The following is a 26,296-nucleotide window of genomic DNA, read 5'->3' as shown; positions in this document are numbered from 1 at the left end:
GTGAGGGCAAGGTGCGCGAGAGGGAGCAGTGAGGAGGTGTGCAAGCCGGGGTGGGGTTGCCCCGACCCTGAGATCTGGACTGGAGAGGGTGCGAGTGGCTGGGGGACGGGGGTGGAGACGGGATTATGGCTGGACCTGGACACTTAGTGGTCGTAGGGGGCTTGGACACATCAGAGGCCCTGAATCCTCCCGTCCTCACCCCCCCCCCCCCCCCCCGCCCCCAACCTGAGGTCTGGGTCCATGGGGAACGGGAACACCTGTGGCCATTCATGGACTGGCCAGGGTAGGGCCAGTGCCGGCTCAGCACGTCCTTCAGGGCTGTCCTGCCATGGCTGTGCCCCCTCCCCCACCGCCTTGTCCTCTGGGCCTCTGCAGCTCCAGGCCTGCAGGGAAGTTAGGGCCCGTGGAGGTGGTGGAGAGGGCAGAGCCCGGGTACCTTCTTGGCCCAGAAAGGAGCTGTGCCTGAGCAGGCCCCCTTGGGGCCGCCTCTGTGGAACGGTCTCGGCTTTGAGCAAGCGCTCCTTTGCTTGGGGATCCGGATCCTTTCCTGGGGATCACAGAGCCAGGCAGTAGGGCTCCTGCGGGTTGTGGGACTTCCGGAAAGTCCTGGTCTGTGAGGGACACAGGGTGATGTGGAGGAGCCCTGGACCTGCGGGCTTCCCCGCGACAGAGGCAGCCCCCGCCCCCAGGGCAGAGCGGGAGGCTGTGGGGAGCTCATCCCCCCTCCAGTAGGACAACACCCGCGCATCCCTCCACCCTCGGCCTCCAAGCACGGGGCCCAGCAATGCGGCAGAGAAGCCCCCATGGGAGCGCCTTGGGGAGCGAGCGTCGGGGAGGCCTGGGGCCACCGGACCCGCAGCACGGGCCGTTGGTAACAAAGTAGCCTTTATAGGTCCCGGAGGGCGCCGCCGGCCCGCCCGCTAGGAGCCGCGATGGCCCGCGCTCTTGCGCTCCTCCTCCGCCAGCCCCGGGGACGGCTCCCGCGCCGGGCCCCCCGCTCCCTCTCGCGGCCGCTCGGCCCCGGGCTCCCGGCCCTGGGTGCCGCCGTCGGGGCCGCGGCCCGGGGGTCCGGGCCGCGCGTGCGCGCCGCCGGGCCCCCGGGGTGGTGCGGGCGTGCGCGCGCCTGGCCGCGGGGCGGCGCGGAGCGGGGGCGGCGGGCGCAGGGTGCCCCGGGAGCCCCCGGGGCGCGGCCAGAGGTCTGCCTCGCCGTCGTGCAGGAGCACGAAGTGGCGCTGGGACAGCAGAGGCAGCATCTTCTGGCCGCGCAGGCTCTTCTGGAAGGTCTCGAGCGCCAGGTCTGGGGGAGACAGGGGAGAGGGGCGCGGGCTCAGGGTCCCCGACCTCGCGGTGGCAGGGCTGAGGTCGTGCCGGCGGGGGGGGGGGGGGGGGGGGAGGGGGTGGGTGGTGAGGGACGGGCCCCAGGCAGGGATGAGGCGTGTCGGGAGGCTGGGCACGGACGCCTTTTTTCTGGGGGGCGTGAGGTTTCCACGCAGGCCCTCCGGAGGTTCGAGAGCTGGGCGCGGGCTTCTGAATTTGGGGGGCGGCTGGGGTGGCGCGTCCGAGGCGGGGCAAGCCGCGAGGAGCCGGTTCGAGGGCTCTGCGGGCTGCACAGGGGCCTCACCCAGGGTTTCCGTGACCACGCCCGGGATCACCTCCTTCAGGACTTCACAGTTGGTGTGCAGGGCGGGGTTGGAGTTCATCTCCAGCAGCCACACCTGCAGGCACCCCTGGTTAGCGTCCCTCCCCACCAACGCTTGGCCAACAGGAGGCTGAAGCCCCGGTCCCCTTTAGTCTTGTGATCCTGGCCCGTCACTTCTTTTCTGCGGCCTCACTCCTCCTATCTCCCAAGGAGCTAGGACTCTGAGGGTCTGAGGGTCTGGCCTTGAGGGCTGCCCCACTTCAGGAGCTTGGCAGCGGGTGGGGGAGTCTGACTGTAGGCTCCACCCCACGGGCTTGCCTGGGTGGTCAGGGTGTACACAGAGGCCCCTGCCTCCTTCCACCTGCCTACCAAGCCCCATTCGCCCTGGGAAACCTCGGCAGTACCTTGAAGTTTTCGTCGATCAAGAAGTCACAGCCAATGAGGTCGAAGTAGCCCAGCTTGCATTGCAGCTTGGACTTGACAGCCTGGAAGCAGTGAGCCATGATCTGCTGCATCCGCTTCTGTGGATGGGGGCAGGGAGGCGGTGACCGGACGTCGCCCGCGCTTACATCTCCCAGGCCTGGGACCGCAGACACCCCTCACCTGCGTTCCTGTCTGTGCCCTCACCCGTGCTCCCGCCAGGTGTCCTTCCTGCACAGCCACACCGCCCACACTCGCAAACGGAGTCACAGACTCACAGCTAGAAACTCATTCACTCTTAGTTTACTCCTTCAGCAAACATGTGGAGCTCCTCCCGCATGGCGGGTACGGGGGTTCAAGACTGAGGACAGCTTTGGGCAGATCACTCACAGTAATGGCGACAGGAGACAAATGTGGCACATGAATCACTGTATATTTTGTGCAGCACATCAAGCAATAAGTGCTGATGAAGAAAACGAAACAGTGTTAGGGATCGGGAGTTCTGGGGGGATGGCTGTAAAAAGGGGTACGGTGTGTTGGGCCTCATTGAGGAGATAGCGAGCGGACTGAGCACAGGGTCTGGGGGTACGGCAGGGGAATTTGCGGTAAGAACAGCTGTAAGTGGGAGCCTGAGGTGTTGGGGGGACAGAGTGAGACTGCTGTGGTTGGAGCAAGCTGGGGGCGGGCAGCAGGAAATGAGTCCCGAGTGGTGCCGGTCACGTTGTGGGGGCACTGGAAGACGTTACCTTTCATGCTGGAATCGGAGCGGTTGGAAGGCGGGGCACAGGAGGGGCACAACTGATTCATGACCTAATAGGATCTACTGGCTGCTATGCTGAGAGAAATGGAGAGGCCATGAGGAAGTTGTTGGAATAATTCGGGTGGCTTGGGCAGGTAGAGGTGGTGGGTTGGATTCTGAACATATTTTGAGGTGGAGCTAACTTGATTGGTTTATGAATGGGTTATGAGCTGTGGAAATAGTTATCCCTAAGGGTTTGGTCTGAGATTCTGGAAGGATGGAGTCCCCATCAGTTGAGAAGAGGAGGACCATGGAGTCTGAGATATTTAGGAGCTTGCCGATGGGTGGGACAGGCCCTGGGATCTACGGCTCAGGAGAAGGACCAGGGCCAGATGTTTAATTGTGGAGCTAGGAGACTTCATCCCAATGGGTGCAGATAAAAAGCAGGGCTCCGGACCTCAAGAGAGCAATAGTCAGGGTGGGGGGCAGGGGAGCAGCACAAGGGGCCAAGAGGAAGCAGGCGAAGTCCTGGAAGCCATAGGGCCAGAGCACCAGGGGGTGAGCAGTTGTGTCCAAACTGGCTGACAGATGAGAGAAGAAAAGGACCGGGAATTGACCCCTGGGTTTGGCAACAAGGAGGTCACTGCTGCCTTCAATGAGTATTTCAGTGGCACACTAGAGAAGCCTCACTGGAGTGGGTTCAAGGGAGGCAAGGAGGATATCAGCAAAAATGGCAGAGGAAGGACATCTGAAAATAAGCCACTCCATAGAAGCCACCCCCCCCCCCAAAAAAAAAAAGAAAAAAAAAAAAAAAAAAAAAAGAAAACCTGGCAAAGAAAATCATCAGAATCAACTTTTTAAGAGCTCTGGAAATTAACCAAAGGCTTGAAGCAATCTGAGGACTGCACAGGAAAGAAAAATCTTGAATCTTGGTAAGAACAGCAAGCTTTGTAGCATTTTAACTTGACCTGGTTTTATCCTCTACTTCCCAGCTCAGTGCTAGCCTTGAAAAAAGTCTGCATTCTCAGCACTGGAGGTAGCAGAATGGACCTGACTTGCAAAGAATTGTAGCTGTTTGTTGTGATCTCTCTGCTGCTTCCCCCTCCCCACCAAAAGACCTCACTTGGAAAGAACTAAAGGAAAACATGAGAATGATGTCTTACTAAATAGAGCATATCAGTGAAGAGACAGAAATTGTAAAAGGAAACATACAGAGATTTGGGAGTTTAAAAGTATAGTAACTGAAAAATGAAATTCACTAGAGGGGCTTAACAGTAGATTTGAGTTGGTTGAAGATAGGTCAGTTGAGATCATTTAGTCCAAGGAACAGAAAAAAGGGAATGAAAAAAAAAAAGCTACAGAGACTTGTGGGACACCATCAAGCCAACACACATAATGGGAGTCCCAGAAGGAGAAGGGAGTATGAGGCAGGAAAAATAGTTGAAGAAATAATGGTAAAAAAAAAAAAAAAAAAAAAAAAAACTTCCCAAATTTGATTTAAAAAAAAGTCTACGCACTCAAGCAGGTCAGTGAGCTCCAGTTCGGATAAACTCAGAGATCCTCCCTCCATACCATAAGCAAACTTTCTAAAGACAAAAAGAGAATATTGAAATCAAGAGAAAAGTGATGGGTCACAAGGGTGCTTAATAGGATTGACAGCCAACTTCTCATCAGAAACCATGGATTCCAGAAGGCAGTGGGATGACACATTCAAATGCTAATGTGTGCCCACCAACACAGATTTAGAATTACTGCTTTATTTAGTTGTTTTTTAAATAAGAGAAAAAAAGTAATTACCAAAAAATACATTAATATGGCCTTTTACATTTAACTATGTAGTTACCTTTATGAGAGTGCTCTTTATTTCTTGTGAAGTCAAGCTACTGTCTAGAGTCCTTTCATTTCAGCCTGAAGGACCATAGGGCTGTTCTACTAGTGATAACTTCTGGTTTTTAAAATCTTGTTTTTTGAAGAATAGTTTTGCTAGATATAGAGCTGTAATTTGTGAGAATAACAGCATCAAGGGATGTAAAGAACTATGTAGGAACAATAGTGTTTTTTTTTTTTTAATACTATTGAAATTAGCTTGGTATTAATCCAAACGAAATTGTTATAAATTAAGATGTTAATATTAATCTTCAGGGAAACAACAAAGAAGATAATTCAAAAATATATAGTAAAAGAAATGACACTAGAAATTGTACACTAGGAAATATGTATTTAATGCTAAATGAGGCAGTAATGGAGGAATTGAGAAGCAAAAAAGATATGACATATAAAAAATAAATATAAAAATATAAGATGTAAATCCTACCTTATCAGTGATTATATCAAATGTAAATGGATTAAACTTTCCAATTAAACTAGAGAGATTGGCAGAATGCATTAAAAAACCCTTGATATACTGTTTATAAGAGACTCACTTTAGATTCAGAGACACAGGTTGAAAGTGAAAGGATGGAAAGAGATATATCATGCAAACAGTATCAGAGAGCTGACATGGCTATACTGATACCGGAGAAAATAGATTTTAAGACAAAAATTGATACCAGAGAAAGGAAAGGACACTGTATAATGACAGAACAAGAAGATGTAATAGTAATAAACATACATACACCTAGCAACAGAGCCTCAACATACATGAAGCAAAAACAGAATTGAAGGGCAAAACAGACGATTCAATAATAATAGTTGGAGACTGGAATACCCCACTTTCAATGATGGATAGAACATTTAGCTAGAAGAACAAGTAGATGGAAGACTTGAACAACACTACAAACCAAGTAACCCTGTCGGAGACGTCTATAGAATACTCCATCCACAACAGCAGAATGTACATTCTTCTCAAGTGCACATGGAACACTCTCCAGGGTAGACAGTATGTTAGGACATAAAGCAAGTTCCAGGAATTATTAAAGGATTCAAATCATAAAAGTATGTTCTCTGACAACAATGGAATGAAATTAAAAACCAACAAGAGAAAGAAAATTGGAAAATTCACAAATATGTGGAAATTAAACAACACACTCTTTAGTAACAGATGAAATGAAAAGAGAACATACAAAATTTTACGAAATTCAGTAAAATCAGTGCTCAGAGGGAAATTTATGGCTGTAAACACCTATATAAAACCAGAAGAAAGATCTCAAGTCACCCTTAAGATTGAGATCTCTTCAACCTTAATAAACTAGAAAAAGAACATAAAAATCCAAAGCAAGCAGAAGGAAGAGCACGTGGGTGACTCAGTCGGTTAAGTGTCCAACTTCAGCTCAGGTCATGATCTCACAGTTCATGGGTTCGAGCCCCGTGTCAGGCTCTGTATTGACAACCCAGAGCCTGGAGCCTGCTTCAGGTTCTGTGTCTCCCTCTCTCTCTGACCCTCCCCCACTCATGCTGTTTCTCTCTCTCTCTCTCTCTCTCTCTCTCTCTCTCTCAAAAATAAATAAACATTAAAAAAAAAAGCAGAAGGAAGGAAATAAAGATCAGAGTGACTATAAATGGAAGAGAGAATAGAAAACAGCAGAAAAAAAATAAATGAACCCCAAAGCTGGTTCATTAAAAAGATGGACCAAATTGATAAACTCTTAGTTAGACTGGCCAAGAAAATGGAGAGAAGACTCAAATTACTAAAATCAAGAAAGAAAGACCTTACACAGAGATGAAAATGATTATAAAAAGGATTATAATTGTTTGCAGAACACTATGAACAGTTGTATTCCAAGCAAATTAGATAACTTGAAAGAAACGGACAAGCTCTTAGAAAGACAAACTAACAAGCTTGATGCAGTAAGAATCAGAAAATATGAATAACCTATAACAAGTAAAAGTTGAGTTGGTCATAAAAAACCTTTCCACAAAGAAAAGCCCAGGACCAGGTGACTTCACTGGTGAGTTATTCCAGACATTTAAAGAATTTACACTAATCCTTCACAAGCTTTCCAAAAATAGAAGAGAAAGAAATACATCTGAAACCAGACAAACATACAAGAGAGTGCTACAGACCAGTATTGCTTATGTGTGTAGACACAAAAATACTCAATGAAGTACTAGTGAACTAAATCCAGCAGCGTATTTAAAGGATAATATACCATGTCTGGGTGTGATTTATGCCAGGAATGCAAGAGTGTTTCTACAAATGAAAACCAGGTAGTGTATTGCAACACATTCATAGAATGAATGAAGTGGCAGCAATCAAAACAGTGTGACACCAGCATCAGGACAGACACACCCACCAATGGAATAGAATTGAATAGAAATAAACGCATACATATCTGATCAACTGATTTTCAACAATGTGCCAAGGATGGTCTCTTTGACCAGTGCTGCTGGGAAAGCTGGATATCCACACATGAAAGAATAAAGTTGGACCCCTACCTCACACCATACAAAAGTTAATTCAAAATGGAGCAGTGACCTAACTGAGAGCTAAATGATAAAACTTTTAGAAGAAAACACACAGGTACAAATCTTTGTGACTTTGGATTTGGCAATGAATTCTTATATATGACATCAAAGGCATGAATAACCAAATTAAAAATAAACAAATTAGGGGCACCTGGGTGGCTCAGTCTGTTAAGTGTCCGACTTCAGCTCAGGTCATGAGCTCATGGTTTGTGAGTTCGAGCCCCATGTTGGGCTTTGTGCTAACAGCTCAGAGCCTGGAGCCTGCTTCAGATTCTGTGTCTCCCTCTCCTTCTCTCTCAAAAATAAATAAACATTAAAAAAAAAAAAAGAAAAAAATAGACAAATTGGACTTCATCAAAATCTAAAATTTCGTGCAAGAAAAAGGACATTATCAATAAAGTGAAAAGACAAGAACAGGAGAAATATTTGCAAATCACATATTTGATAAGGGTCTAGTATCCAGCATATATAAAAAGCTCTTATAGCCTAACAAAGAAGAATGGACAAGTGATCTGAATAGAACTTTTTCTAAAGCAGACCTGCAAATGGCCAATAAGCATACGAAAAGATGCTCAACATCAATCAAAACCACAATGAGACCCCTCTTCACACCCACCGGATGACTAAGAAAGAAAAAGAAAAAGAAAAAGAAAAAATAACAGGTGTGGGTAAGGATGTGGAGAAATTGGAACCTTTATGTATTGCTGGTGGGAATGTGAAATATCGCAGCCACTGTGGAAAAGAGTTTGGTAGTTCCTCAGAAAGTTAAACCTAAGTTACCATATGACCTCACGATAGCATTCCTAGATATATACCCAAGAGAACTGAAAATATGTTCATGCATAAACTTGCACATGAATATTTACAGCAGCGTTACTCGAAATAGACAGAAAGTGGAAACGGCCCAAATGTCCATCAGGTGACAAATGTTTACCAAAGCTAATTGTATGTCCCTGCCATGAAATAGCATTGAGTCACAGAAAGGAATACAGTACGGGCACATATTTGTATGATTCCATTATTATGAAATGCCCAGAACAGGGAAACCCATAGGGACAAAAGTAGATGAGTGGGTGCCAGGGACTGGAGGGAGGTGATGAGAGTCTGATGGTGGGTATGGGGTTTCTTTTTGAGGAATTAGGTGGTGATAACTGCACGACTTTGTGAATATGCTAAAAACCACCGAAGTGTACACTTTAAAATGGTGAACTTCATGTCATGTGAATTGTCGACAGTGAGAGAAAGAGAAAGAGACAAAGAGAAACTGGGGCCCCTCCGAGTGGCCAGCCTCCACACGCACAGCACACACGTAGACACACGTGAGGCACACTTCCATGCAGGTGCATGCCCTCAGGGACTTCCGAGCACCTTGTGCCCAGCACCTACCCCTCATGTGCCATAAGGGGTCTTGACCCTTACCCCCTCCCCACAGGCTGACACCGGGAAGAAGCACACGGACCGTAAAGGTAGTAAAGACCCAGTCCCTAGGGAGTCCTTTGGTCTTCCGGAATTTGTCGTTGATGTAGCGGTTGAGGTGGTCCATGCTCCATACCGTGTCCTCCTTGAGCAGCACGTACAGGGGGCTCTTCTTCTGCATGAACTGGGGGGCAGTGCAGCATCTGGAGCCCACCACTCCAGAACACCCAGAGGCCCTGCCCCTGCTGAAGGCCCCTAAAGAGAGCCTCACGCTGACCCAGCTACCCAGTGAGTCCGCAGAGGTCCTGACCACCCCAGGACCCCCTGCGGTGACACTGCCTGCTGAGACCCTCCCCAGCACTTTCTTCCATGAGACCCTCTCAACCGTCAAGTCTCCCACAGATCCTCATGGAAGGCCCCCACCTAGATCCTCTCATGAAGATCCTTCCGTAGAGACCTCTGCCTACAGGGTCTCTCCACGGAGGTCCTCAGAGACCTCATTTCCTACCCCTACCCACACCCCATCCGCACCTAGAGGGAACCAAGCTGGGGGTCAGGGGCGCAGGGCTCTCGGTCATCAGTCATTTCACCAGGATGCCCTTCCCTGGCTGAAGGTGAGAGGTGGTGCTGACTGCGAGCAGGGCAGCCCGGGATCACCACCAGGCCTGGGCCACCTCCGGGCCCCTGCCACCTCTGGGTCTGAGCTTCCGCCTATAGCTGAACTCTCCTCCGTGTCCCGAGCGATGATCTTGTCCCAAAGCTGCAGAGAGGGCCCTCATCTGTGGGGTGCCCTTACCTGGTTGGTCAAGTGGCCACTGAGGTCGCTGGAATGGGGGTCATAAAGGCTGAGAGTGAGGCGGGCATAGCCGTGACCAAAGAAGACCATGTACGGCGTGGCACAGGCGATGAGCAGGTAGGAACGCACGTCAAACTTCTTCCCATCCAGTAGCAGTGGGTTCTGGATGTACCTGGGGGACACATGGGGACTGAGCACATGGCTGGCCTATCCTGTGTCGCCTTGGCCCCCCAGACCAGTTCCTCAGCACCACTTGTCCCAGGTGTGATCTGTGGGCCCTCTCTTCTGGCTGAGTGAGTGTCCATCGTTAAGGGGACATTTCTGAGCCTGAACAAGTCAGGGAATTGGGAGGGAGGGTCTGGCCCCTGAATCTCAGCCCACTGCATGATCTGGGGTGCCCAAGGGGCAGGAGAACGTAGTTGTGGCAGCAGCCACCCTGGTGGATGTGGAGGTCCAGAGGGACCTTTGTGAGGCCACATTGCCACCCATCCACCTCCCCATGTGAGGCTGTGAGTCAAGACCCTGCCCAGGGGCCCAGGGAGCAGGGGAGGGGTGGTCCCTCTGGCTGCAGCCTGCAGGCCGCGGCTGCCTGGGCTGGGGACAGAACAGAGGCTGGCCTTCCTGCAGGAGCAAACTGCCCGAGCCCTCTCTGCCTTGCCCCGTGTCCAGGAGCCTGTGTGTGTGTGTGTGTGGGGGGGGGGGGGGCATCTCTATCAACCCGGACGAGATGTGACACCCCCACTTCTGCTGGCCACACAGAAGCCCAGCTGGGGGCACCGCAGCTTTCCATTTCCAAGCCCGCGCTCCCAGGCGCCAGCGGGGCCCAGGGTCAGCGCCACCCTGACCGACGCCCTTTGTGGTGCCCTTGCCCAACACCTCTGCACGACCCGCGCCTGAGGCGCCCGGAACGGCATCTTGCGGTAGATGGGGTCGTCCTCGATGCTCTGGGTCTTGACTTGCAGGGCGGCGACTTCCTCCTGGCTCCTGAGCAGGAAGATGCCTTTGCCCTGGTTGGAGGCCGTGGGCTTGCAGATCCACGTCTGATTTTCTGTGGGAAGAGCCACCTGAGCTCCTGGCCGGCCCCGCCCCGTTCTGACCACGCCCAGCCACGCCCCCAACCGCCCTCCCGGCCATGGTCCCGCCCCCTACCAGGCTCCGCCTCCACAAGGTCCGGCCTTGACCCTTCACCTTGACCCATCGCGGCAGCCTCAGCCCAGACCACGCCTACCTGGCTCCACCCTTCTCCATGACCACGCCCCCGCCACGACTCCGCCAGGCCTGACCCTGCCCTAATGGAGCCAGGTCCTTGGTCCGTTCCTGAACCTCTCCGCCCAGAGCGGGCCTGGCGTCCAGTGACCTCTCACCATCAAAGAGAGTGAAGAAAGCCTCTCTCTCGTCCCTGATGTCCAGACGGTAGGTCTCTGGGAAAAATTCTTCCATTTTCAGGACTCTGGCCGAGCAGGGGGGGGTGGGGAAGACACAGGGAAGGCTGTCCCCTCGCCCTAGACTAGCCAGCCTAGAAAAGCCAGCCTTCCTAGGGGTCTGACCTGGGGGCAGCTGGAGGGACAGGTCCACTGGAAGGCTGGTTGCCTCTGCCAGGAGCACTCTTTTCGGGGTCCTTGCACACCTGGCTTCTCTACGGGCTGCAGGCTGCCTCACTCACATCCTGGCCCCTCTCCCACCTCCTTGCTGTTCCCCGCGCCCCCTCAGGCATTGTGAGTGGACAGTTCAGAGCTGTGTCCCCAGGCTAGGACAGTGCCCAGCACGCAGTGAATGGTCTGCATGGGTCCCTGAGCACCCCGGCCCAGTCCAGACCTCTTCCCCTGGCTTGGGGTGCCCTGTAACCGCCAGGCCGTCCTTCAACTTAGGGCAGAATGGCTCCTCCCAGCTGGGCTGAATGCTGCTACCTCTGTGGCCCAAAGCATCCTGGGCTGGTCCACATGAGCTCCTCAAGGGCGGAGGTTGTGTCCTTTCTGGATCTGTACCCCAGGGGGACACAGGGCCTGGGCTGAGCGGCCACTCGGTAGTGTGTGGAGAGTGGATGGATGGGTGTCTGCAGAGGTGAGGAGGCGTGGGTGTGGATAGGCGGGTGGTCGGGTAAATGGATTTTGGATGGAAGTAGGTGGGTGGATGGGCAGGTGGTCCGGTGGGTAGACAGATGCTTGGAGGCGATCGATTAGATTTGTTGACAGAACTGGGTGGGATGGAGGTGGACGGCTGGACACGTAGATGTAAGGTGAGGTCACGGATGGCCAGGCAAGTGGGGGGGCTGTCTGCCCGGTGGAGGGCGGACGGGGGAGGCGGGTGGTGCACGGCTGGTTGCATGGGCAGGCGGATGAGCGGACGGTAGTCGGATGAAGACCCGCAGCGGCTCAGGCAGGGCTGTGTGGTGGGTGGGGGGAGGGGAGCAGGTGGCAGCGGTGTGGGAGGTTCTGGGGGACGCATTAGGGCGGGTGGACCACGGCGGGTGTGCGCACAGATCGCTGCCTGGTCCGGGGGGTGGGCAGACGGAGTGGGCGGCAGGTATTTGGGGGTGCTTGGATGTAGGTGAACAGACAGAACGGGGAGTGGGCTGGTCCCATGGAGGGTGTTCGGGACCAGCGGCTGGCGCGTCCGTCCGATGGACGGTGGTGCCGCCGAGCAGAGGGCGACAGCGGGTTCGCGGGACGGGGTGTGGCGGGGGAGGACACGTGGGTGTGCGGTGAGTTGGTGGTGGGTCCCAGAGGGCCGGGGCAGGCTTACGTGGCCTGGGCACACGGTGATGTCTTGTGGGTCCTGCTCACGACCCTCGAGTACTCCCTCAGGGCGCTGAGCAGCCCGATCTTGGTGGTGAGGAGCTTGTTGTTGGGGAGCTGGTAGATCAGCTGTTCGCCTGGCGGGTGGAGGCCCGGCTGGCATGCGGGGCTGCGGGGCCACCACAGCCTCCCCCCGCCCCTGCGGCCACCACCTCCCCGGGTGGAGGGCGATGGCGCCACCCGGCCCCCGGCTCTGGCCCCGGGGGGCTCTTGCAGGCTGTGCCGGATCCCGCGGCCCCTCCCCTGCTACCTTCCCGGAAGCTGCAGTAGCTGTCTCTGCACTTGACCTCGCACCACTTCAGCTTGTAGTCCTCCCGCCGGCTGTCCTCAATGCGCTGCCAGCCCTTGCCCTTGCAGTAGGAGCTGATTCTGTGGAGGCACAGGGGCAGCGGTGGCCGCGGGGGCCTTGGGAGCCTGGGGGTGGGCAGGTGTGCCAGCGGAGGGGACGTGGAGCCCTGAGGGCAGTGGAGCAGGGCCCAGCCTGAGGCCCCCACTCACATGGAGGCCCCGTTGGTGCCTCCGATGTAGAAGTAGGGCCCTTGCCCGCTGCCGTGCAGCTGCCTCTCCCCCTCTGGCAGGTGCCTCTCCAGGAGAGAGGCCTGAGGCCTGGCGGTGTCAGCAGCGTCCAGGAGGTCTATGGGCAGGTGGTGGCGGGGGGGGGGGGGGGGGGAGGCGGGGTGTCAGAGGCTCTGACCTGGCTGGAGGGCTCCCGTCCCCTGGCCCTGCCCCTGCCCCAAGCCCACCTGCGTCTTGGCCCGACTGGCTTGGCAGGGGCAGGGGCTGCTCCTCTTGGCTGCTCCCCATCGGTCTTTTGTGGGCCCAGCCTATGAACGGGGCGGGGTCCGAGGGGGTGGCTGGGGGAGGTGCCCACGGTGAATCTGGCCATCCTGGCCATTTCTAGTAGCCCCTGGGCAGTACCCCCGGCCGCCTGGGCCCATCTCAGTCCTGACCAGTGGGCCTGAGCCTATCTTGGGCAAGAGGGGAGAGTCATCACCAGCCAGGGCCGGCCTTGGAGAGGGCAGGGTCCCTGCTTACCAACAGGCTGGGGGCTCCGTGTAGGGGAGAGCTAGACTGTGAGGCTGCAGCTGGGGGGAGACGTGGTGCAGGCACATGCCCAGGAGAGTGGGGATCACAATGTGTATCATGATGTCATGGGTGACCCATGTCAGGCAGGGGAGATGGGCCCAGGCATGTCCTGGACAGTGGCTGGGTTCTGGGCCAGGCAGGGGCAGTGCCTGCTACGGCTGCCCCTCGTGGTGGTGCCTCCAGACCGTGGAGCGCTGCCGTGTCCCCTCTCTGTGCCTGTTTCGACCCTGGCTCTGCTGTCCTCTCTCCTGCTCAGCTGACGCAGACCCCACACCCAGTGCCTGGCCTTCTCCTGGCCCCCCTCCCAGTGAATGGCTATATGTGGTCCCCTGATGGGAATGCCTTCCCTGGGGATGGGGTGCCTGTCCCCAGGGAGGCACTGGACAGGCCCAGGGCTGCATTCACCTGGCACCCGGGTGTGGCTCCGCCGGACCCCTGCAATCCTGGACCACTTGCCCCTCTTCCTGCTGACGTGGGTCCTAGTGGGTGGTCCCCGATGATAGATGAAGCGGGTGCGGCTGCGGGCTGCAGGTGTGGGAGCACAAGGGCGGGGGCGGCTCCGGGAAGACACCACCCCCACCCCTCTGTGGGACCTTTGGGCAGTCCTCGGTCCTAGCCTCAGGGAGCGGTGCCTCCCGGGGTCCTGGACTTGGGCCTCTGCTTGTGGCTGGCTCCTGTCTCTGCGGTGACCGTGGGGCCTGGTGCCCTGTGGAGGCAGGGTCATCTCGGCATCCTGTTTATTCCAGGCGAGGCTTTCCCTGCAGGGACCATGTGTCTGGCATTGCAGTGCTTGGCCTCGGTGGTGCCGGCTGTCAGGTCTTCGGGGGTCTGGAGGGGCACCCTGGCCCCAAGCGGGTACCCCCTCGGAGCTGAGGGTGGCACGTGTGTCTGAAGTGGGACTGGGCAGTGAGGTGCCTGGCAGCATCTTCACGGCTGCTCTGGGCCCTGTCCCGAGACGACGCCCCCTTTTGAGTGCCCTTTCCCTTGTGGCCAACTTGGGGCCATTTCAGGGAATTTTAGCTATTCTTTGATGGGTCCGTCCCGGTTTGGGGGCTGCTTGGGGGGCGAAGACTTTGGAAAGGATTGAAAAAGACAAGCAGCGGGGAGGCGAGCACACTGTGGAGTTGGCAGGACAGAGAAGGACAAATCAGGTGTCGGCAGGTCACTATCCAGAGAGGACAGTCACTCTGCAAACACCCCAGCTGGTCACCCAAGAAATACTTTAGTCCCCCCTTAGGAGAGGAGAGGAACAAACTGAATAGCTGTCAACACGATTATGGGAGGTGGGCTGGGGCTGGGGGGAGCCTCACACCTCTGCTGAGGGGGGGGCTGAGCGCGTGTGGATGGCCCAGAGCCCCTTGCCCCAGCCGTGGCCCACCCAGAATGGGAGGGTTCCTTGGAGGGTGCTGAGTGTGGGGGCTGGACCCGGTCCGGCAGGGCTGGGGCGATACAAGCCTGCCGAAAACAGGGAGAACGCGAGCGTGTGGGTGCGTGCACCCCAGCCCCCTCCCACGTGTTCCGGGAACCCAGCAGCAAGTCCCAGGAGTCCTGCTGGGATGACCTCCCCCAAAGGTACTCATGTCCAACACCATCCCTCAGCAGCTCGAGTGAGTGGCCATGGGGTCGACAGGCATCTGAGGGAGGCCCCCCAGGTGTGAGCGGGAGCGCCACGCGCACAGTCACGCGCACGTGTGCACAGGAAGTGGAAGAGGTGGGGAGAAACAGATGACCGGGAGTTGAAGGAAGGCAACGCCTGGAATGCGCTGGGCTGCGAACGGGAGAGTCGTCGCCCCTGAAAGAGGGCTGGATGCCGCCAGAACAAGGGGTCCAGACTACGAAAGAGCTCGTGGAAATAAAAATGCAACAGAAGGGTTGGAAATTCAGGGCAAGGAAACTGTCCAGGAAGACACAAACACGAGAGTGGGAGGAAAACGGAGTTAAGCTGGCATCTGTGGGGCACCCGGCACTGGACTGCCAGGAGCCCCGAGAGGCAGAAGGGTCAGAGGGGGTACATCCAGGGCCCCTGGAGGAGCACGGTCAGAGAAGTTCCGGACGTTTCCCCACAGGGAAGCTCCTCAGCCGTTCGCCTAATCTCTCTGTGCCTCTCTTTCTTCGCCCGTAAAGTGGGCTGGCAGGGACAGCAGCCTGATGGGGCTGCTGCGAAGACAGAGGGCTTAGTATACACGTGACACGTGTCAACGTGGGCTAGCGGTGGTAATGGCGAGGAGGACGTGGCGACATTCGGGCACGACTAGAGAACGGCCGGAAGAGAGGCCAGTGCACCGCGGGGCGGTGGTCGGCGCCGGAGGGAGCAGAGCGTGTGCGAGCCGCGCCTTCCGCCGCCCGGAGTGGACGGGGAACTTCCGCAGCGGATCTGGAGGCTTGGCAGCGTGCCACGCCTCCGCCTGGCTTGCCTAACTCTGTGCGGGATCCCCCTCTGCCCTGGCTTTCTGCAAGTTCGAGTTATGCCGCTTCACTTTTAACTTAGCAGGACCCACATTGGTACCTGCTTTTGCTAACTGAAAGAAGTCCAAAGAGGCTCTTTGCCTTTACGGACAAAGGCGAAAAGAGAAAGCAGCGTCCAGCGGTTTGTTTTGCAGCGTGCCCTTCCAGGGGCCGCGGACGGCTGGCCGGCCCGCCCAGCTCCTTCCTGGGAACCGCCCTCTGCACCCCATGTACAGACCCAGAGCTCTGAACTGTGTCTGTGAGGATCTGGGCTTTATCTCAACTTATGTTGTGCGTCCGTTAGCAAGATGTACCCTAAGGTAGCAGAAAAGCCCAAGAAAGGTTATTTTTTGGGTCTGGACGCGCTAACATTTTTCCCCATACGCCTCTTTGCTTTACAGCATCTTGGCTTATGAAAGCGTTCATAGGGTTGCTCTACTGGTGGTGGGAAAACCTGTGTTTATTACATCCACAAAGAAATAAGCCGTGAATCTTCATTTCTCGTCATTCAAATGAACAAAGGTTAAGAGAGAAAAAAGAAAAAAAGGCCCCCGGTGTGCACAACGGTGGGGACGTGTGACGTCTGTGGCTGGCGGGGGCGTAACGGGTGGGGGTGGGAGGTGTGCATGTCAGACCTCCTGGCCCCGCGAGCCTTCTCTCTAGTGCCTGCACTTGTCGGAGTGTCATTCTAAATACAGATGCAAAGCTTTAGGCTCAAAGAGGTTCACGGAACGCATTGATCGCAAGAGTCGCAGGATGGGAGCCCCCCACAGCAGAGGATGGCCCCCACATCACGTGCGGCCTGCAGAAGCCCGGGGCAGGTGAAAGCTCGACTTTAGAGTAAATTTTGAAATAAACTTTTTACCTGGTCAGGTAAAAAGACTGGCAGGAAGCGGCACCCCGGTAGAGGATGGAAGGCAGGCCCTGGCGAACCTGGAGGAAATGTTCAAGGAAACGAGAAGACGTCAGTGTCTTGCCGCGCGCCTTCTCCCCAGACACACGTGTCATCGTGGGTTGCTCGGGAGGTGCTGACATTGTTTGATGGGCTGGCGCCTCCCGGCTGGGGGCGGGCTGTCTGGGAGGACGCCCTGTGGGGAATTGGCCCAAGGAAGCAGACCTGGTCCTGGGCAAAGGGGCTGGTCCTGAGGAGCCCCCCCCCCCCCCCCGCAGGAGACAGGCTCCTCTTGGCCCGGCCTGGGGGTTTGTGACCCTCACGCTGTGGTGCTGGGGGAGTGGGCCCTCTGCAGAGGGGGCTCATCTCAGCCAGGACGCCCCTCTCCCCACCCTCCTTCTTGTCCCTTCTGCTCTTGACAGAGAGAACTGAGAGAACCCACAGGGTCCTTGGCAGCCAGGTGGGTAGGGGACATGGGATGGTGGCCCCAGCCCTCACACTCAGCGAGGACCTGTGCCGGTGGCCCACCTGTCCCTCTTACCTGCCCAACAAGGTGGTGTAAGCCCTCTGCCGGGGAAACAACAGTGGTGGCCTGGCAACCGTCTCTGGGCAACAGCCACCCAGTGGCCCAGAGGCAAGCAGGTGGGAGGGGCAAGAGGCCAGGCTCCACGGGGAGCTAGTGGGGGGGGGGGGGGGCTTTGGTGGGAGGTGGGGTGGGGCTGTGGCTGGAGCAGGGGCCTTATGTGCACGGTCCCCGCACGGGCCTTGCATCCTTCACGTGATCATCCCTGAGCCTTCTGAAGACCCCCAAACCCACGCCCGGAACCCCAGACCCGACCCCGTAAAGGTTTTCGCGTTCCCTGTTTTACGGGCTCTGTTTCATCTCCGCTTACCACAGCCTCTCATGTGGTGTCCACCGTCCAGCCACGTGGCCTCGCCACCCTCCAGGGTCTTGTGTGGGTCAAGGGCGTCTCTGCTTAGGGTGCCTTCACTTGCTTCTTGCAGGGCTGGATGGTGTCCCCCCAAATGTGTCCATGTCCGGAGCCCCAGAACCTGCAGATGTGACCTTACTTGGAAAAAGGGTCTTTGCAGATGTGATTGAGGGTCTTGAGATGAGATCCTCCTGGATTATCTGGTGGGCCCTAAATCCGATGGCCAGCGTCCTCACAAGAGGGAGGCAGAGAGAGGAGACCCAGGAGAAGTCACGTGAAGATGGGGGACAGAGGCTGGAGTGGTGTGGCCTGGAGCCACCAGAGGCCGGAGGAGGCAGGACGGACCCTCCCCTGGAGACTCGGGAAGGAGAGCCCCCGCCCCCCACCTCGATTTCTGACCTCTGGCCTCCTGAGCTGGGACGGAGTGCATTTCTGTTGCTTCAAGCCCCCCAGTTCGTGGCCCTTGGAGGTTAATATACCCTTTAAACCGCTCCTTACTTTGGGTGTCCTGTGGACAAGCCCCCCTGTGGAGAGGCTTCCCTGACCCCACGCCGAGGCTGGTGCATCCCGGGCTCCTCGCCCGCCTGTGCTGGTACTGGGGACTTTCAGGGGTCAGTCCTGCTGGACTGTGGTCTGAGACTTTCTGCCCCAAGGTGGCCGTGGGTCAGCCTGGAGGGCAGAGAGCCCCTGCAGCCCAACCCTTGACCTGAGTGATTAGGGCTAGTGGCCGCCAGCCTAGGCCTGCCGGGGCAGCAGAGGGTGTGGGGGAGTGGGGCCCTGGTCTTTCCCTTGGCCTGAGCACAGAGCCCCCATACTTGTCTTCCCTCAGGAACCAGTGCGCCCCTCCCCAGCTTACTTCCAGGGGCCCAGACCCCTTGGAGGGCCAGCCCACCACCCTGGGTCCCTGTGGGCTCTGGGAAGGTGGCCCCTTGCCTGCACTGACACAAGAGCTCAAACTGCAAAACCTTGCCTCATAACCCGACAAACTGGATGGTGTGGGTGCCGCCCCAGCCTTTCCCACGGTGGTAATGGCCTGGGGCTGGGCGCGTCACTGTGCCTCTGCAGCCCGGAGCAGGGCAGGAGGATCATTAACCTGCCATCCCCGAGGGGGCAGGTGGGCAGCTGGGGGCCTCTGAGCTGGGGGGTGTGCTGGGGGCAGGAGGCGGTGCCTCGGCCCTACCTCTGGGGCCAGGGAAAGTGGGGAAGAGCCTAAGCGGTGGGTGGGCAGTTGGCGCCTTGTCTGGGACCAGGCTGTGCTGCTTGGACGCTGGGCCAAAGTCCTCCTGTCGGACTCCATGCAGCCTCCGGTACCCCTGCTTGCTCCCGTGGGTGTCTGCATGGTCCCCACTTGGTCATCTGATCCCAGAGGCCTTCCTGGGCCGGCTTTACCCACCCCCACCCCCAACCACCACCTTCTCGATTGCTCTGGCTTCTTCAACACCGACAGCCCTCGTAGTTGACGTGTTCTGCTCCCCAGCCTCCTCGCACCTGCTACCCCCTCTCAGGGACGTTCCTCCTCTCCCCGGCGTCTAGAACTGTGCAAGGTGGTCACAGGTGCTCAGGAGAGACTTGGTGATGGAAGGAGGGAAGTGGGGGGTGGAGAGGAGGAAGGAGCAGGGAGGGGGCCTCCCCCAGAGCCCCCAGAGGTCCCCTCTTCCTGACTCAGCCTGCAGAGCACTTGAGCAATGTGCAGACCCCAGGACCTACTTGGAATTCTCAGGGGGGAAGAAGGGGCTGTGGGGGGGGGGGGGGGACAGCCGTGAGACTGAGGGTGGGATCAGCATCCAGAAGTTTGGTTTTGGGGATAGCTCTAGACAGAGGACATCTCCATGATGTCCTTCTCAGAGGACTTCTCAGAGGGGAGCAGCGGGGAGCAGGGTGGGGGCCTGAGAGCAGCTGAAGATTAAGAGCTGCCTGCCCCGATTCAACCCCATGTTGATGGTCTGGCACCTGGAAACCACTCCTTGACTGACGGCCCAAGCCTCCGAGATGGGCCCGTGGGGACCTGGTGGGGTCCTGAGCTTAGGCCCACAAAGGGAAGCAAAGGTAGCTTGTACCCTCCCGCCCCGCCCCTCGTGCTGCCTGGGGTGGGGGACAGTGTGGCCCAGGGAGGTGTCTGGGTGCACTACTGGCCACGGGTGCCCTTCCCTGCTCTGCGTGGGAGGTTTGGGGGTCTGGGGCTGTTTCAGTCTTGTCCTCCTCGGGACCCCCCTGCCTGGCACAGGTTGGGGGGTGGTGAGGGCTCTAGGTGGGACTCCAGGGGGCTAGCTGGCTGCAGCCCCCGGGGGTTCTTCTGGCCCCACGGCGGTGCCAACGGCATGACGTCTGCCTCGCCTGCTCGCAGACCCTGACAGCCCCATCCACCCGTGGACCCGAGATGCACAGAAGCCAGCCACCTCCGCACCTCTCACCCTTTATTACACCGATAATCCATTATGGCTGTGTATCCATTTTGACCCCCTGAGGGGTCAGAGGGCTCCCCCGGGCTGGGTCTGGAGGCTGGGGAAGTCCTGCATGGCCCATGCCCTGTGGGGGACACAAGGGCCCTGGGCCTGGGCAGGTGTGCGCTGCCTGGCTCAGGGCCACTAATGGGCCCGTAAAGGCCCACGGGCCTCGCCCTCCACCCGGTGTCCCTCCAGGGGCCCCTCCTCCAGCGGTGGTCAGGCCATGGATGAACGGCATTACCAGACAGTATTAGACAACGGAACCCAGATCTAACCGTGTCTGGTAAGACGCCCATCGGCAGGCTGTGGTGCAGGCGGCCTCCAGTCAGCGGCAAACACTTCCAGGATGGCAGTGCCCCGCCCTGAGGAAGCAGTGAGACCCCCGGCCATCCTGAGTCTGCAGAGTGGCCCCCAGAAGTCCTGTGACCCAAGGCAGCCCCGGCACGCAGCCCCCCAGGTGCGTGTGCCTGTGGGTGTAGCTACGGAGCGAATGATCTGGTTTCCCTGCACTTGAACGTGAGTATGCTTCCTGTGGCACCCTCCCCAGTTCCCTGAACGGCTCTTGGCTGGTTAATGAATAACGGTGAGGCCAGGGTCAGACCCCTCCTCCCTCCCTAGAGGCCAGCTGGGGACCCAGTACAGGGTGGGGTTCCCGGGGCCTAGAGGGGCCGCCCCGGTGCAAGTCAGCTGGGCAGGTCCGGAGGCTGGCGTCCTGGCTTCAGATCAGAAAGATAAGACAAAGGGCCATCCCGGCCTCGCCGATGGCAGACAATGTTCCCAGCCTCGACCGTGACACCGTGGGGGCTGGTTGGGGGAGTGGGAGACTCTGTTCTCGTTGGGAAACAGCACAGGATGTCTACTGCCCTCCGACTGTGGGTTTGGGCCGCGGCACCCGAACACACCGTTGTCCTTCCCGCATCCCTGGTTGACCAAGAGAGTGAGTTCCCCTTTGCAGAGTTAAGAGTCCTGGTGTGAGAGAGGCCACCGCCCGTGGCTGGCCTCACTTGACTGGGGCCTCTACGGGTGGGGCCAGCTCCCACAGGACTGGCCATGGCGCCCTAGACAGCCACGGTGGGTGACCCTGTAGGGTGGGCAGGAGGGGCTGCGAAGGGAAGGGGGGGGTGCTGCTGCCTGTTGCCAACTCTGTGCCAGCCAGAAAATGCATTTCCTCAGGCGGCTGCTGACTGGGCCCAATCTCCACTTCTGCTGACGGCCCTGAGTTCGGCCGCAGCGAACACACAGGGGTAGAGCAGGCGGGGCTGGGTGTGCGGGCCAGGGCCCCGGGACGAGGTCGGTGTCCAGGACATGACAGGTGGCCCTTTTCCGGTCCTAATGTCCCAATCCTCATGGTCTCTCCCCGGGGGTCAGAGCACCCTGAGAACTCAGCTCGGGAGGGAGCCAGGGGTCCCCAGCCTGGGCTCAGTGGTACGGCAGAGGGGCACCAACCTGCAGGTGGGGGCCGCCCTGATACGCCGGGCTGCACAGCGGAGACAGGCTGTCTGCCCAGCCCTAAGCCAGCTCTGGGCCCTTGGCCCGTCTTTGGAGTCCAGGAGCTTAGGACGGCGTGTCCTCGGGCCGCTTCCTGGCAGGCAGGCGGTGGGTCACCTTTGAACATCGTTACCAGACAGTGTTAGAGTCAAGCCAAGAAATCCAGCACTGTCCGGTAAGATGCCCACAGAGGCCCAGGTGCGCCTCGGCCCGAGGACAGGGACAGACACCTGGTGCCCACCCGTGGGCAGGCAGGGTCCAGGTGGGAAGGGGTGAGGATCCCCGGGCAGGGAGGCCCGAGGGCTCCTCCCTGCTTTCTCCGGAGCGAGGAGACCTGGGGCTCGAGACCCAGGACCAAGGCCGTAGATGTTGCCAGTCTGCAAGGTGGCCCGCCTGCCCTGGGGCTGTCTCGGGGCCACCCCGAGGCCCAGGCTGGGCCTTTGCCCTCCAGAGCCCTTTGTTGTGGCCCGCTCAGCCCACACCTGCCGGGTGTGGTGGCAGCACCTGCTGGGGTGTTGTGGGTAGGGCCTGATACCTGAGCGTCCTAATCCAGGATCCCTGGGGGGGGGAGGGGGGGGGCTCAGTGCAGCTGCAGGACACCTTTCACTCTGGGGGGCCAAGAAGGGGCACTGAGACATGCCTGGGTCCAGGGGAGGGGTCACCTTTCTGCCCCACAGCCCCACCTGGCAGGAGGGGACAGAGGAACTCTGGGTGGGTGGGCCGACTCAGGGTGTCTGTCGGGGAGCTGGGGCCTGCGTGGGGCCTGCGTGGGGAAAGGGAGGGGCCTGGGGCTGGGGGAGGGCGGCCCCATCGCTGCGTGCAGGGCCCCGCCGTCATCATTACCAGGCAGTATTAGAGACCTGACACCATCCAATGCTGCCCAGTAAGATGGCGATGGCCGCCCCCAACTGGGTCTGGGGGCCGCCCCACGGGGGGGTGTGGTCAGCAGCCTGAGGCAGAACCATGCTCGTCCTCTTAGGGCATGGAGGGGGGAAGGGGACCCAGAGGGGTGGGGGCTCAGGAGAGTCCCCGGGCATCCTGAGGCCATAGTGCTGGGCAGACACAGGGGAGCCTGGTGGGGGGGGGGGGGGCGGCGCTGGGCCTCAGCACCTGGAAACCCCTAAAGGCCAGGACCGCAGGGTGACCTCCTGCCCGGCCAGCCCTGCCCAGCTCGGCGGGGCCATCGACTCTGGACGTGGCCCCAAGGAGGGACAGGGTGTCCTGTCTGCCGGAGGCAAGGACAGAGTGGTCCCAGGGAAAGGTGTGGACATCGGGCCCTGCCCCCTCAGGGTCCGGGTGAAGGTGAGTGCATCTCAAACCCGAAGGGCTGCTGAGGCTGGACAATGAGCCTCTGTCTCCCAGACACCGCCCCAGGACAGCCATTGGGCCGTCTCCAGCCCGGCCCCCTGGTGCCCTTGTCAAGGGCGCGGAAGGGTGATGGGACAAGGATGGGGAGTGGGCCATGGCTCTTGAGGCAGGACAGCACGGGGGAGCCCCTCCTCAGCCCCACCCCAGCGAGCAGGGCGGGAATTCCCCAAGGCCCAGGCCCTCCACCTCGCTCACCGGCCAGGTCACAGGTGGGTCTGTCTGCCCGCCCCACTGCTCCGTGGCCCTGGGCTTCTGGCTGCTGCCGGCCGTGAGGTCCGAGGCTGAGACAGCGCTGGGCCTGGAGGAAGGACCAAGGGGGTAGCCCCGCCCAGCCTGTGCCCAAGTACAGAACGCAGGATGAGCACCCCCACCACCACCCCGTGGCCCCGCGTGCCAGGCCGGTCTTCAGAGTTCAGAGTGGGGTCAAGGAAGAGGACGGGTCTGTGTCCGCACCTGGGGCCCTGCGTGGAACTGGGAGAACCCTGGCCCCCTGCCCTGGCGAGCCCGAGGGGTCCCGTCCAACCTCCTGTCCCTTCTCTGTGACGGCTGACACCTGGACCTGGCGAGCGGGCCAGAGCAGCTCCTCAAGTTTTCCGGCACCTTCCACCCACAGAGGCCGTGGAGACGGGGTGTGGGGCCCATGCTGATTCTCCCCAGGCCACCCGCCTGGCCACAACAAAGCCTGTCCATCTGCCTAGCCAAGGTTCACCTCGTTCTCCAGGTTTGTCCTCAGGAACAGCCAGCGTTTCTCAGAGGACCTGACGGTGACACAGGCCCAGCGTTGGGGGGGGACAGGTGAGACGCCTGGCCTCTGCCTGGGAAGGCGGCTTCACAGGAGCCTGGAGCCTCCGGGTGGCTGTGTCCAGGCTCAGAGGGTGGAGCCCACGGCCAGCCTCTTGCCCTGTGCCCCCGTCACCACCTGCCCCGCTCCGGAACCACACCTCACCTTTCCAGGTCTGTCCCACAGACCCTGGAAAATCAGTGTGCTTTAGGGATGCGATCGTACCTCTTTCTGAGCTGGGCGAAACTACCTCAACTGTGCTTTCAGGGCTGAGTTAAATTTCAGCTCTGCTCTCAGCTGCCAGGCTACGGGGGAAGGCGGTGGGGGCTGGGGGCCCGGTGGCCCTCCCTTGTAGCCAGCCCGCTGTGCACAGGCCGGCCTCCCACTGTGTGGCCTCTGGAGCCAGAGCCCGGCGTCCCTAGTGTCCTTGGCCGAGGAGCACCCGAGGCCCTGGAGACCCCACGGGCCCAGAGCTGGCCTGGCGGCAAGCCAGGGGAACAGGCCGCCCCCGCTGTCTGCCGCCCGCCGGCTCATCGGCCCTGACGCTGTCACCTAGGAGGTGAAGAGCTGCACGGACACAGAGATACACGGACACAGCCGGGGCAGGCCGGTGGGCAGCAGAGTGCCCCCTCCTGAGTTCCAGGACACAATCCCACACTCTCCCTGAACTCAGAACCTGTAGATCCACAAGGAGAGACCAGCACCTGGCCTTGGCCTCTGAGTGCAGCTCAGCGTGAGGTCAAGATCCCCGACCCTCCCGCGCCCACCCTGCGCCCATCCTGCGCCCGGGGCAGGTCCTACGGGCAGATACGAAAAGTGGAAATAAACCTTCCCTGCTTCAGAGCGACTAAATGGTGCTTTCTCGGCCCCTTGTTGGCAGGGAGTGAAGCCAGCGTTGTGTTCCCAGATGTGGGGTCTGGTTAATCATCACCACTCTGAGCAGGCTTAGCTTGGGAAAATCAAGGAATGAGTCGGGAGGCCCAGGGCAGCACCCTCCAGGCTCCTCTTTGCAGAGCGAGGGCCCCACCTGCCCAGCCCTTGGCGGGTCCCACCTGTACAGGCAGGGGTGGGGTGGGCGGGGAACGCGATCCCAGCGTGAAAAACTAACTTGCCGGTTAACCTGCCTGACGGGCCTTAATCAACGTTGAGGGCCGCGCGGAGAACAAAGCGCTGAAACCCAACCCCGTGTACCGTGCTGGCCAGCGGGGCCCAGAGGCCGCGGGGTGGGGGCGGGGTGGGGGCGGCCAGCGGGCCTGTCCACACGCGGGGCGTCTCTCCAGGGGCCTCCCGGCCGCCATTCCCCGCCGTGTCCCCGCGCCCACGCTGGCCCGAGCCCGAGAACGCACCGGATGCCCCGGGAGCGGGGGTGACTTCTGGGCGGTTTACCTCCTCTCGGATTCGCCAAAGACATTCTTACCGACCCGTCTTGCGGACGAGGTATTTGCAAATTACCAAAATGTCGGAAAATTCACGGTAGACCGTGGCCCCGTTTTACATTTGCTTTGCACTTTCATTCTGGCTAATTCGGCATGCTGCCAGCTGCTCTGACTCGTAAGCATCTCATCTGGGTTACTAGAAAAAAGCCAAACAAAACCGCCCTATTTTTCCAGATGCTCGGCCTGAGAAGGCCTAACATGCCCCCACTGGATTCATCAGAACGTCGTTTTCCTCTGCCCTACGAGTTTTGTTCATCCAGAACAATGGAACCTATATGCTGCCTCAGAGAAAGTTAGCTTTATGTCACATCAATGTTATCACCTCCTGAACTTGAAGACCGTCTAAAAAAGCCAGCGATCTGGACTATAAAAGCTGCTCTCGGGGAGCCACGCGGCAAGTCCAGAGCTGGGTGTGCGCGGCCGAGGTAGCGAGGGCCGTACTTGGCCAGAACGGAGTGTTGGCGTGCTGTGATCGTTGCTACTTTGCATTTAGGGAAGAACCTTTGGAAACGCTTTCCTGCCCTGAGTAATGGTGTCAGGCAGGGGGCCGGCCTACACCTTCTCCAAGGTGCTTCCGGCTTTGTTGGCGCCTCAGACACAGGCGGGTGAGAAAGAGTCTGAATCCGGGCCAGGCTGGCCCTGGCCCCGAGCTCCGACCATCACCAGTGTGGCCTCTGGTAAAGCCAAGCCCTTCCCTTCAAGAGCAAACTCCAGAAGCCCGTGACCGGGGCTGTGGGTGCCCTTGAGCCCAGGCCCCCGAGTGCTTCTTCCCCACGCCCAGCTCTGGGGGAATAAGGTACCTCAAGAACTGTCACATCCGTGGCCGATTTGCAAGCTTTCCAGAAGGTCCTGTCGCCAGGCGGAAGGCGGGAACGCTCACTGTTGGTGACCCTGACCTGCGTGCGCACCCCCCCCCCCCCCCCCCCCCCGCCGTAGGCTAGAAGACACCCAGTGCCCAGTGCTCATGCCTGCCGGACCCTGAGCGGCCCTGGCCAGCCCAAGATGGCTCTGAATCCAACACCCAGCGTGCTCGGCCCGAGGGGCCCACCTCCCCGGGTCTGAGCCCATCAGCCACCATCGCTCAGAGTGTCCTCTCCGGGTCAGCCACTCAAGGGCCTCTCCCCACAGGCGGCCTCCTCAGACTCCTCCGCCGCCACCTCCTGCGCTTACCTGCCCCAACAGGTTCTGCGCCTGGAGGAGGAGGGTGGGAGGCCG

At 58.6% G+C, this 26,296-nt stretch overlaps 1 protein-coding gene and 2 long non-coding RNA genes across 3 annotated transcripts; 2 read left to right on the top strand and 1 right to left on the bottom strand.

Moving 5' to 3' along the window:
- Positions 1-2,047: 2,047 nt before the first annotated feature.
- On the bottom strand, positions 2,048-17,025 carry TTLL10 (tubulin tyrosine ligase like 10). Its single transcript, XM_045475197.1, has 13 exons — positions 16,606-17,025; positions 13,701-14,053; positions 12,953-13,033; positions 12,708-12,843; positions 12,460-12,578; positions 12,157-12,286; positions 11,322-11,393; positions 10,779-10,864; positions 10,291-10,462; positions 9,415-9,586; positions 8,662-8,802; positions 2,267-2,522; positions 2,048-2,160 (listed from the first exon to the last, which is right to left on the bottom strand). The coding sequence occupies exons 1-12, from the start codon at positions 16,773-16,775 to the stop codon at positions 2,442-2,444; spliced, it is 1,713 nt and encodes a 570-aa protein (XP_045331153.1). The 5' UTR covers positions 16,776-17,025; the 3' UTR covers positions 2,048-2,160; positions 2,267-2,441.
- LOC123597000 lies at positions 10,474-11,477 on the top strand. The gene is made up of 2 exons (XR_006711914.1): positions 10,474-10,827; positions 11,283-11,477. It is a non-coding gene; the product is annotated as an uncharacterized LOC123597000 (long non-coding RNA).
- Positions 17,026-23,060: 6,035 nt separating the features above from the next.
- On the top strand, positions 23,061-24,497 carry LOC123597001. Its single transcript, XR_006711915.1, has 2 exons — positions 23,061-23,659; positions 24,202-24,497. It is a non-coding gene; the product is annotated as an uncharacterized LOC123597001 (long non-coding RNA).
- Positions 24,498-26,296: the final 1,799 nt, after the last annotated feature.

The sequence above is a fragment of the Leopardus geoffroyi genome, chromosome C1, assembly GCF_018350155.1.
Source record: "Leopardus geoffroyi isolate Oge1 chromosome C1, O.geoffroyi_Oge1_pat1.0, whole genome shotgun sequence".
Lineage (NCBI taxonomy): Eukaryota > Metazoa > Chordata > Mammalia > Carnivora > Felidae > Leopardus > Leopardus geoffroyi.
The sequence above is the reverse complement of the archived record's forward strand: the minus strand, read 5'-3'. Positions and strand labels throughout refer to the sequence as shown.

What these genes read in the sequence shown, in the direction of transcription:
- TTLL10 (XM_045475197.1), bottom strand. Translation starts at nt 16,775, where the DNA reads ATGTCAGCACCTCCCGAGCAACCCACGATGACACGTGTGTCTGGGGAG. An exon ending in CCAGTCGGGCCAAGACGCAG is followed by an intron (nt 12,844 to 12,952) that starts GTGGGCTTGGGG and finishes ACCTGCCCATAG; the next exon opens with ACCTCCTGGACGCTGCTGAC. An exon ending in CAGGCGCGGGTCGTGCAGAG is followed by an intron (nt 9,587 to 10,290) that starts GTGTTGGGCAAG and finishes TGTGTCCCCCAG; the next exon opens with GTACATCCAGAACCCACTGC.